Below are 12,147 nucleotides of genomic sequence, written 5' to 3' on the forward strand. Positions count from 1 at the left end.
GTATCGCACCGCAAATTGGCGTCGCAGGGTCTATAACATAGACTTCAGAGCGCTCTTACCTAGTAGCACGCATATTGAATACGCATTGTGACATTGGTAGGTTAAATCTGTCATAGATCTTTACTGCGAATGACTGGCGCCATTCCAGGCTTGCCAGAAAACAGCTACGCCCATCTGGTCATTCCTAAGACACCAGTTTATAAGCCTATGACTGATGGCGTTTGATCCCTTTTTCGTGCTGGCGATGTCTTCTAAGCGTACTGGCAGCCCAACAGAGGAGGGCCGTAAACAGCTGTCAAAGGTCGCCTAAAAACTGATATTATTGGCCTCGTGTAGGAAGAAAAGTGGGATCACAGGGATATCCGAATGATGTCAAATGAGTCAAATAAATCAAATTGGGATGAAGTCAAATTAAATTAAATCAAATCCGTGGTTTAGGAACTTAAATCTGTTAGGAATTTAAGCATAACGCTTGGATCTTAGGGAAGAAGGAGATAAGCACGTGGGGAGAGCTACCTAAGAACCTGCTATAGGTTCTAACTAGAGCTTAACTAGACCCTATAAGAGTGCTACTAGGAACTATACTAACCCTCTTTCTTCTTCTTCTCTTCTCCTTATGAGAAAAGTTACTATTAGTAATGCTAGTTTACAGAAGCCTTTAGGCTAGTCCCTTATATACTTTTCTTATTAACACCTATATAACCTAAAAGATAAAGAGCAAGATAAGCACTCTTAGTTAGTATATACTAAGTAGTTATAATAGCGCTAATATACTTATAAGCAGCTAGTATATAAAACTTAAAGCACTCTAGAAACTAGTTAAGAAGTAGGCAGTAGAGATTAGCAAGCTATAATACTAGATACTAGCTAGTATTAGAAAGAAGCTAGCTTATAACTAGCTAAAATACAAGCTACTTTCTATAAGAGCCTCCTATAATTATAATAAAGACTCCTTTTACGCTTAAAAGAGCCTAATAGCATACAAGCTAGAGGCAGACTAGAGCTTTATTAGGGATTACTATAACTAGTAGTTCTTTATCTACTAGAACCTCTTACTAAAGGTTTAAGCCTAGGTAGCTCCCTTTTTTAAGATAGGCGCCTCCTTTAAGTACTAGCTAGAATACTTTCTATATTACCTAGATAGCATGTATATAAACCCCTATTATAAGGAAAGAGTAATAACTAAGCTTAACTAGATATAATAATAGCTATAAGAATAGTTTAGTAACTTTTATATATAGTTTAAATAGAAGCTTATACTAGTAAGTAGTATTAATTAGGCTAATATAATTAAGCTAGCTAAGCTTAGAATTATACTTAATAAAAAGATATATAACTACTAACGTGAGTGCATAACGAGCTAGCCACCATAACGAGCTAGCCACGCGCACTTACACCAAAAATCCACTTTTTATATCCTTATAAAAACCACTAAAAATAGCTTAAAATAGCTCTCTTAGATATATCTTAGATTTAACTATATATGTAAGTTACTATTAAATTTTTAGTATTAAGTTATATATAATTTTATAGAGAAACTAAGGTTTATATAGTGTAAATAGGAAATTTAAGGACTTCTAAAGAACTAGCTTAGCTAGGTATTTATAAATCTAGAATTATACTATTTATATAGTAATAAGTACTATATTAAAAGAAGAGCTATTTTTAGTTACTATTAGTAGTTTTAACAGGGGTGTAACTTTATATATACTTGTATGGTAGCTAGCTCGCTATGCTGGCCAGCTCGTTCTGCACCTACGTTAGGTATTATTATTAGTATAATTATTAAGTGTAAAGTACCTAAGCTTATTACGGTTATTAATCTGCTAGAATATAAGCATATCTATAACCTTATTAGCAAGTAATATGCTATTATATCTAGCTAAGAGAGGTTAAAGGCTAAGAAGAATCTAGTATTAAATAAAGTTATAATTAATAAATTAAGTGTTAATCCTAAGAAATAAAGTATATAACTTAGATATCTAACTATTAAAGAAGAAATAGATTTAGGATTAAGCGCTATATAATACTTTAGTTACTAGCAGAGCATTGTCAAATGTAGTTTGTGTAGTTTTTTCATTTTCCTAGAATATTTATATAAAATAGACTAAAATACTTATAAGAATATAAAGTCCCTTAAAAAATAGATAATTATACTAATTTTTAGGCTTACTAAGAAAAGTGGGTCTTAGAGCCTTAGTTAAAGCTAAAACTAGAAAAACTACATTTGTAGTATTTTTTACATAGTAATTTGTAGTTTTTGTAGTTTTTTTGTAGTTTAGGCTTATTAGGAATATATAGGACCCACTTTTCTACTATACTACACTGTAGTTTTTTAATTTGCTATTTTTAGATATAAATACTTATTCTATATCTATTTTAGTCTATTTAATATAAATATTTTATTGAAATAAAAAAAACTACATTTTGTAGTTTTCGGCAATGCTCTGGTTACTAGCCTTATAGCGCTTTTATACTTAGATTTAAGCATGTAAAGAAGGGTCTTTATAGAGGGAATATAAGCTATATTAAGAAGCAAATTGCTATAGAGAAGGATTTACTAGAACTACTTAGTATTAATAATATTAAATAGCAAATTATAGTATGTAATCTAGTTAAGAAGAAGAATCTAAAGCTCTTTACTGCTAAATCTTCTATATAACTTACTAAGAAGAAACTAGTTATAAGAGTTATTAATATTAGTATTAATAAACTAGGTAATTTTCTAGTAATCTAGAGATAAAGCCTCTATGCTATAAGTAACTTTATTTAGAGCCTACTAAATAAGAACTTATATTATTAAGCTATACTTAAGAGCTATAAGTATAGCCTATACTTACTAGAATCCTATAGGCTTAGTAAAGATACTTCTTAATAGTAGTTCTAGTTAAGTAGATAAAGCAAAAGTCTAACTTCTTTTTAAAGCCTTAGGCAAAGCAGTTTATATAGATCTACTTTAGCTTATTGCTCTAGTGTAAGGTAGAATAGTTCTTAATATAATACCTAAATTGCTGCTATTATACTCTTATATTCTAACTACTAGTATAACGCTTAAATTCTAGCTATTTTGCCTACTTCTAATAGCTCTAGAGTGTCTAATTAGCCTTAATAAAGTTAGCAGCTATTCTATAAGAATAGAGTAATAGTATTATTAGTAATAAGGTTTCTAAAGATAAAGCAAGTAGTAAAGATAAGAGCTTAACTTGCTCTATTAAGCCTAGCTAATTTAACAGGAAAGGGATTACAGAGAATATTTTAAAGGACATTATAGTAATATTAGCTAGTTAAGCAAATTAGTTCTATAGATTAAGCAAGCTTAGCTAGGATATTAGAACTTATCTAGGCTTTGCTAAGGCTTAATATATACTTATCTATAGTTGCAAAGGAAAGTATAGCAGCATGCATATTTACACGCGGTTTAGCGTTTAACGCAAAAGAAAAAAAAAGAAAAAAGAAAAAAGAAAAAAGAAGAAAACATAAGGTTACTAACTCTATTAAACAGGCTAAGTCCTATACAAGTAAAAGGAGCATTACTTAGTAGCGCAGGTAACTACACTCTAGCTGTCTAACTATTAGTGCTCAAAGATCCTATTAGTATTTTCACGTAATAACACAATTGCTAGTAGCAACCAGTCAATTAAAGAGGGCTATCGCCTAAGAGCTCCTATTAGCTTAAGTAAGCGCGTTGCACAGACCACTAAGGCTCTTTGTGCATAAGCCACAAAAGATTAATAAAGTTACTCGTATATCTATTAAGAAGAGCAGGTAGGTTTTAGCGCATATCCCTATTACAAAGAGGTAGATAAACATAGGATAATAATTACCTAATTTGCTCCACTTTAATACTATAGGCTTAGAGAGTAACGTAATTTTCCATGGATTTAGGTCTAAACTATTATTTACAACTATAAGGGTTAATTTAAGATAAGGATAGTTTACAAGATTCCAAGTTTAAAATACTTATCTAGTTATACCAAAATAGGTATAAAGGGATTTAGTCTTATTAATAGTTAATATCTACCCTACAAAAACTAGCATGTATTTGCAGGTTTATTGTTAAGCTTGCTATAGAGAGAGACACCTACCCTATATGATATAGCTAGTAGATACTAGGGCACTTACGTATTCTATAATAGTAGGATAAGTACCATCTAAATATCTCTAGTCACATTTTATTTCTCTAGGGGATTATTTTCTAGCCTCTTTTACACACTAAATACTTATCTTAGAAAATTAGAAATAACCTCTATAGAATAGATTAGTATTAAAGTTTAGTAAATTAACTATATATAGGCTACTAATAAGATAATTGCTATAGTTATAAGATACCTATACTTACACGCAAGTATTAGAGAGAAGATATATACCTACTAACAGAGTATTGCTTGTATTATATTTATTGTATTTTTTGGGGGTTGCTTGTATTTTATATTGTATTTATTTTGTATTATATTATATTTGTATTTTTTACCTACTCTATATATTGTATTGTATTTTGTATTATATTAAATACAATATAATACAAAAATATAATACAAAAATACATTATATTTTAATTAGAAAAAGAAAATACTAAAAGAATCCCTAGAAATTCTATTTAGCTATAATAGTAGCTAAAAATAGCTAATAAATTAGTAATAGGGCTAGAAATAGCTATATTAGCTATAATTAGCTTCTAAAAACCTACTTTAAATTAGGCTATATTTTTATATTACATGGAAATTAAACTTAGAACCTTAAGAAATTACTATTAATAGTAATTACCTATAAATACAAAAATATAATATATTTAAATACAATATAATATATTTTTTGCCTAGCCTATATATTGTATTTTATATTATATTGTATTTAAATATAATATATCTAAGATCCTATGTATTGTATTTTGTATTGTATTTAAATACAATACAATATAAATACAATACAAAAATACATTTTGTATTGTATTTTTCGGCAATGCTCTGCCTACTAATATATCTTAGCACTAAATATAATACCGTAAAGTAGGATATTAATTACGCCTTATTGCGTCTAATCGTGCTACAGGCTTATTAACGCGTCCTATCTAGTCACACTAAATAAGCCCCTAACTAATTTTAGCAAACTAGGACACTTTATTTAATTAAATCGATTAAAAATTGATCGAACACTCAGACCCGTTCGATTTAAACGTCAAATAATGTTGTTAGATTCTCAACCACCACAAAATCATACATATCAGAAATATGAAAGGCTGGCCAACCACCTAAATGAATTCAGGTGGTTGGGGAGTAAAGATAAAAAGGATCTTAACTCTCCAAGCTAGACAGAGACAACAAGAAGAACAATCAACTTGATTACATTTGAACTAGACCCTTCTCCGTGACATTGTAGTGCCTACGTATTTCTGACAGATGTCTGCGCAGTTCGATTCGGGTGTCGAATGAGATGCGCCACATTCAATTTAATGCAGTCAAATATCGAATAAGACCTGCCCTGTTTAATTTAACATTAAATTAAACGCTAAGAAATTTAATTTAATATTTGTAAGACTTGGCATCGAATAAATCTATCGATTTGATTCCCATTCGTAAGATGTCCATCCCTGGCTGTACTGATATATTGACGATCCTATGGTGAGAGACGTTATCAGAGGCGTCGAAAATTATATTGAAGAAGTCCGATGCTCGGATCTGCCGGCAAGGGCGGAAACCACTCAACTTAATCCACGGAATGCTCCAGTTGCGTTGAGTTAACCTGGTTAACAAGACAACCCCGTGTAGTTGACAAATTGTGTGCCTAATAGACACTAATATCCACTGGTTAAAGTATTAGTCACCAACTGCGTGTGTTTTTCTTATATCCCTACTGCAGAACTTTAAATCTTTAATTTTGCAGTTGCACAATTTTATCCTCCTCTTTATCGGAACTTTCCTCTTTGTTAGTACTTTCTGTGGACCCCTTACTAGTAATTGTCTCAACAGGAAGAAGTAGTACGTCCAGGTCGTTGATCACCCCAGCCTGCAACCACAACCGCAGCACTTGGCACATTCCTATAATATCAGCATTAAGCTAACTACACAGCGGTATCACCATGCGCCCTGCCGCTAAAATCAATCTTTCACATTCTGCTAATATTAGCTAAATCGTGAGAAATTCTAGCGCTATTCACAACAGCCGTGGGTATTATTGTCTACGTTTATGCCAATACGTTATTAGATCTCTTATATTGCTGTCTCTGTCCTCCCGCGATAATTGCCATATTTCCAGCTTGTTAACATCCTTGTCTACAAGGACAGGCAAGGACACTTCCTCTTTTGCTATACCGCATCTAGAGACAGGCCGAGTGCGTTCGCAATATGCCTAAAAAGGGTTATAGTACTTCTGCTGCCGCTTAGCTACCGGTTTGTGAACCACAGGACTTAAGTCCACCTGCAGGTTGCAATATTCCGTTTCCTATACTTCTTAAACCATTTGCTTTGCCTTTATCACCTATTTTGTGTTGTCCTTCCACTCGTTCTTAAAATATCCCCATTAGAAAGCCGGATATAAGGCCAAAGCTGTATAATAGATCGGTGTCTTGTCTAACGCGCTGTAATATTTATTTAGCTTCTCCCATCCCAAGTTAATGTTAATTCTAAAATGCTCTGGGTTAGGTATGTCAGATGCAAGTTGCTAATACTCCTTAAGAACCTCCAAAAGGAACTTAAATCCTTAAATGACTTCCCATACATTCCCATAAGAGCCCACCCATCCACCCTTGCGCTTGCGCTGCTGACCGTCACCTTCTAGAGTCTTCACGGCATCCTCATAGAACCCCAAAAGTGTGGCTAGGTGCTTAAGAACAGTCCAGTCATAAGCCGTCAACTGGTTTTCTTCTAGACAAATTTGCGGCTCTTTAGCAGACTTCCTTAGCTGACTAGTCCTCTTTAACTTGTTATCTTGCTCCTATTGCTAGCGATGCTTTAATATAAGCTGTTTGAGGTATAGACGGAGAGTAATAGCTCGCCTAATCATATATAGTTAAGAAAGCTATTGCGTATTGTTATTGCTAATTATATTGACTGGTTTCCTCGCTCTAGTCCTAGCATTAGCCGATATGTCGAATTCCAAACGCTATATGCTCCACAGTAGATAAGTAAGCTGGTCCGACCTCCTAATGTCAACGACTAGATTGTGCAACTTCCCAACCGGTCCCTTACGCTGCTAAAGCGTGTGCTCTGCTTCGGATAAGGCTGCTGCACCTAACAACTGCTCCTCAAACGCCTTAACGTTATGACCGAAAAGAAGAGCTTTTGCAGAGAGGTTAAGAGTGTGGCCAAAACAGCGGCCACGCCTTAAAGCTCCTACAAAGCCAAGCTCACCGCTAATTACTTCTATTGCTTTATCATTGCTCTTAGCATTATTCAGTGTAAAGTACCCAATCTTATCCTTAATCCCATAAGCATCAAGGGCGTCAAGTATCTCGGCTGCAATGTTGTGTCTAAAATGGCGCATTTGCAGTTTAGGAACGCCAAGCACTAGCTTGCGAGGCTAATTGTGCTTATCCCGAAAAAAGCAAGCAACCCTATATAGACTGTGTCTGTTTCCTAACTTCTATCCGTTAAACGAGATATAAATTAGGCTAGATAACTGCCGTAAAACCTCTGCAACCTTACCCTATTCTGTATTCTATTAGTTATATGCTAGCTTATACTAGATAAGATCATGCTATTAAACTTAAAGAGTTTAATATTGCTACTCCCTTCTTTTTATCTTACATTTACAAAAGTATAACTAGGGTTTACTAGAAATCTTTTATGCTTAAAATACTATTTATATAGTAATAAGTACTATATTAAAAGAAGAGCTATTTTTAACTACTATTAGTAGTTTTAACAGGGGTATAACTTTATATGTACTTGTATAGTGACCGACTCGCTATGCACTCAGGTTAGTATAATAATATATTAATAGTTCTCTCTAGGCAAATATAAGATAGTGCCTAAAATAGTTATAACGCCGAGTTAACTCGTACTGCTTCCGGGAACAAGTTTTATCTTATCAGGCACATCACCATTCTCACACATACGCATCATGTATTAGAGCACCAATAAAATTTAATATATTTTGGTAGACCCTAATCCTGCCAGAGGTCGGCCGAGCTTAAACTCCCGAGGAGAACTCCATACAACGACCTGGGGCCCCTTCACAACAATAGTATTATGACTGCGTTCCTGCGCCCGCCCTGGTGCCTGCGCCCTGCGCCTACACCCAGCATTGTATGGAAGGAATGACCACAAGGTCATTTGCCCTGGCGAAAGGAAACGCTTCACCCCTGACACAGAGAGAGTATCCTACTTGCGTCCGTTGTTGCACTGGTTGATAATCTGACCGGAGACAAACCCATCCACGCCAAAGCCATCAAGAAGTGAGCCGATGTCATCACAGTTTGCACCACGACCCCTCTGTCTCTTGGACAAGTCCGAACCCTTGGCGAAGTCAGTTGGGCCTGCCGCAACTGTCATGCCAGCAACAGTGAGGAGGAGAGCGAAAGCGGTCTTCATTTTGGTGCTGGGTTGAAAGAATCACAAAATAGAGTTAAGTGTACTTGATTATTGTGTTTTAAAAGTAGTGAATTAGAAGATGTTGAGTTGATGAGTTGATGAGTTGAATAGCTTGATAGCTTGATAGCGGATGGATGTGCCTCTTTATATAAGTTGGAGAGCCATGCCTTTTAGCTACACGGACATGGTAGGAGGCATTTTCGGATACCAAAATGTCAGAAAAGTATCGAAATGTTAGAAGAGAATTGCTCAGGAGAAAGCTGCATAAGAACCAACGTCGTTCCATTCTCAGTTTAATTGTGGCTTTGCAAAAGTCGCCCAACTTTGCTATATCACCGCACGAAAATGCAAGGGACGAGTCAAATTCAGACGTTTGATTTACAACTCCAAATGAGCCTTGGTCCAGCTTCAGCCCCTCGCGAGTGGCCCTACACGGCGGCCGGCCTATTAAGCTTTTTCTTCTTGGCGGACGCGATCGCCAAGTCTAGTTTCACATCACACATAGATGGGGCTGCCGGGAGACGAAACGGAACTGGAAAGCTTCTTCTCCCTTGAGGTCCACTGTAAATATATTGCTGTCATTATATTGGGCGAGCTGAAACTCTGTACGCACAATAGGTGTTGAGACAAGCGTGTTGTCTGACATACGCGAGTAGCAGGTAAATTAACCGCGGAATTGAACGAGCTATCCGGTTCCCAATTCGAAATCATGGGTTCGACGTCATTTCTGGAAACATGGGATACTGCGTGTGAGCTCTATACTTGTGCGATCTGCACCTTTTCGTGCATATCTTTCCTGTGGTCAAAATCTTGTCTCTGTGTCATAGCACTGCAGTCTTGATGAATTAGCTCTATCGTCTTTCTTGAAATTTGTGACACCTGTCGCCGAAAGAAATAGCTAGTCAAGATGCTTGCAGCAGTTCATCTCTTCGTAGTTGGCCGAACGAACGAGTCATGTCCTGTTGCAGGCGTAAAGGCGGCACGAGACCAGATATCCTGGGAGAATTTCACATCAGAGGGACAACTACCTTGCATGGCTTGCGGGACCAGTATTCAAGATTAGGAATATCTATGGAATGAATACTGTAATTCAAGAATTATACCCGACAATGGCACTTTCCAGACTAAGTTAGCCGCTTAAGATCTCCTTGGCATCATTATTCGGGGAAAACGACAGTGTCTAAGCTTCCCTTATTCTCGACGATTCCTCAACTGCTCAACTGGGTACTCTTTCTTGAGGTAGCTAGAAGACAATTACAAGACGGTACCGAAACCAGAGGATCAGGAACCTGTCACTCTCGGCGACGTCATTGCCACAATCCAAGTCGTGCAGCATGGAGAAGGTCTCAAATGTCACGGCTTCATATATCACACACACCCGATAGAAATATAAAACCTCTTATGAAACTATTGGCTTAGCCTTACGTCACCCACGACACCATGTCCGTCACGTCGCTGTTTCTGACTGCTTTTATAAGGGAACGGCCACTTCTCTAACACCTCGAGTCGTCCCCATCTATTCAACTTAACTCTTTAATTCACCTCCTTCGTCCTTGTTTTTCTTGTCATTTTGTCATCCTTGCTCCTTGCTTCCTCACCGCCGGACTGGCCAGCAGGGTCAAACTAGGGGGATTGCCCAGTCCACCGCTGACATCTCAAATTACTCCTTCCGTTGACACATAGTTTAAGTACGCCGGCCTATGAACATTATTCGCTAAAAGCCATAGTTTAAACAGAAGCTAACATGTGAACCAATATCGGCAGCCTCTTAAGTTATCTCATATAAGAGAATTCAGGCTAGAATATCAGAAAATTGATGGCCGTCAACATCAGTCTGACTGTTCTCATGACATATGATGACTAGTTCCAAAACCTCAATATTTTATGACAATTACTCTACAAGTAGGCATGATCCGTCAGACTATCTTAGTGCGACTTGGTATTTTCGACACTGGACTGCAGCCTTTATCACTTCATTACTTCTATACGAATATCCTGGAGACAATATCTATTCATGTTATGCAATAAGGCTTTGCTATGACTTCCTAAACTATAGTTGGCTAGAAACTAGGGGTCACGGAAAGCAAGTCCACCTTGGTACCTGTGTACTTTTCTTGTTGGCTACTTGGGCATAGCCCTTCCCACCCGCTAGTCTCCCTTCTCTTTCGAGAAACCGCACGTCTTAGCGGTCCTATTTCGGGAATACATAGCCAGTAATTCCCTCCGCCTGGTATCCCAGGCGTCTGACGGCGTTCTCCCACTCGGCCTTGTTGGTCGTGTAGAAGTGATCCCTTGCAGAAGGAGACCACGCTCGGTAGAGGGGAATAGTCTTGTGGGCCTGATCCTTGGGGTAGATATAGCCAGTAATTCCTTCGGCCTTGTACCCAAGGTTTCTGACGGCGTTGTCCCACTCAGCCTTGTTAGTCGTGTAGAAGTGATCGGTCGCGGAAGGAGACCACGCTCGGTAGAGTGGCACAGTGTGACGCTCCTGCTTGTTGTGGATGCGGCATGCGACTCCCTCGCGGTTATACCCAAGTTTGTTGACGGCGTTGAGGTACTCGGCGTAATTGGCAGTGTAGAAGTGGTCAGTGGCTTTTGGGCTCCAGGCTCTATACAGATTCACTTGCTGTTGCAAATGTTAGATGTGCCACGAGTGCCATGGATTTCGACTTACGGCAGCCAGTGCAGTTGCACAAAGGGCCAGAACGAGAGCGAAAAGACGCATGGTGGCAGTTGAAGATCGATTGATGTTTTCTCTTGAGTGCTTGGTGTGTTGATGAGGAGATGAGCTACATTGTTCATCTGGACGACGAGCTATATTAATACTTTTCGAGATGCTGCTCCGTCAACTCCAGACCGAAGCACACCCGAAGGCGTCAATTCCAGACCGACGCATGTCTAAGAGAATGAACAACTGAGAAATTGCCGACATGAGCAAAAACAAAACGTACCCGGAAAATATGCCGTGATTACATTCGCTGTCAATATTGTCTTAGATATATAGAACGCCGTCAACGACCATTCGACCACTCCCAAGCCACAGCGGCGTGAGGCGCTTGAATCCCTATGATCACGGGAGTGCCTGACAATTGGGCTGTAGGCTGAAAAGCACCCGTAACCAAATACACTGTCTATTTAAAACTCTAGAGGCTGGTAATGCCGGGCTGAAAGCCGGCTGTTGGACAATATACCTTGTTTGCGAGCAATACAAATACGCCATAAGGCTGCAACATGGCTTGAGCCTCCGGTCAGCTCCGGCAAAGCTGAAAGCCGCTCTGCCGAATTTGGTGTTTATATCACAACTGCACGGTACGCATAGGGCTGCTCGTGTTGGTAATCCCGGACGACCGGTCAATGTTTGTGCTTATTGCGTATGCGGAGGCGCTTGGAAGACCAATTGATCACTGCAGAACCTGGTCGAATCCAATTGCGAATACCGAGTGCCTGATGAGCTCATGAAGTTGTTCAGGCCGCTCTGCAGATGGCGTGAGTTACTGCAAGCCAACGGGCGGCGCGAATTTCTTTTGCTTCAGCTATGGCACTTCCGAAGACGCCACGATAGTAGCCGTATGCCTCATTCAGGATCAACATTGCGGTGTGAGGAAGCTGGCGTCCGTGG

The 12,147-nt window shown here is 38.1% G+C and overlaps 2 protein-coding genes across 2 annotated transcripts; both read right to left on the bottom strand.

The window, feature by feature from the left end:
• Nucleotides 1–6,696: 6,696 nt before the first annotated feature.
• On the bottom strand, nt 6,697–8,528 carry VFPPC_17142 (hypothetical protein; the record flags this gene model as incomplete). Its single annotated transcript, XM_018294891.1, has 2 exons — nt 6,697–6,901; nt 8,323–8,528. 2 exons carry the CDS (start codon nt 8,526–8,528, stop codon nt 6,697–6,699), a joined length of 411 nt encoding a protein of 136 aa, XP_018135878.1.
• A 2,191-nt stretch (nt 8,529–10,719) lies between these two features.
• VFPPC_12307 (hypothetical protein) lies at nt 10,720–11,253 on the bottom strand (the record flags this gene model as incomplete). Its single annotated transcript, XM_018290231.1, has 2 exons — nt 10,720–11,154; nt 11,203–11,253. 2 exons carry the CDS (start codon nt 11,251–11,253, stop codon nt 10,720–10,722), a joined length of 486 nt encoding a protein of 161 aa, XP_018135877.1.
• Between the last annotated feature and the right edge of the window lie 894 nt (nt 11,254–12,147).

The sequence above is a fragment of the Pochonia chlamydosporia genome (assembly GCF_001653235.2).
Source record: "Pochonia chlamydosporia 170 chromosome Unknown PCv3seq00027, whole genome shotgun sequence".
NCBI classification, from domain to species: domain Eukaryota; kingdom Fungi; phylum Ascomycota; class Sordariomycetes; order Hypocreales; family Clavicipitaceae; genus Pochonia; species Pochonia chlamydosporia.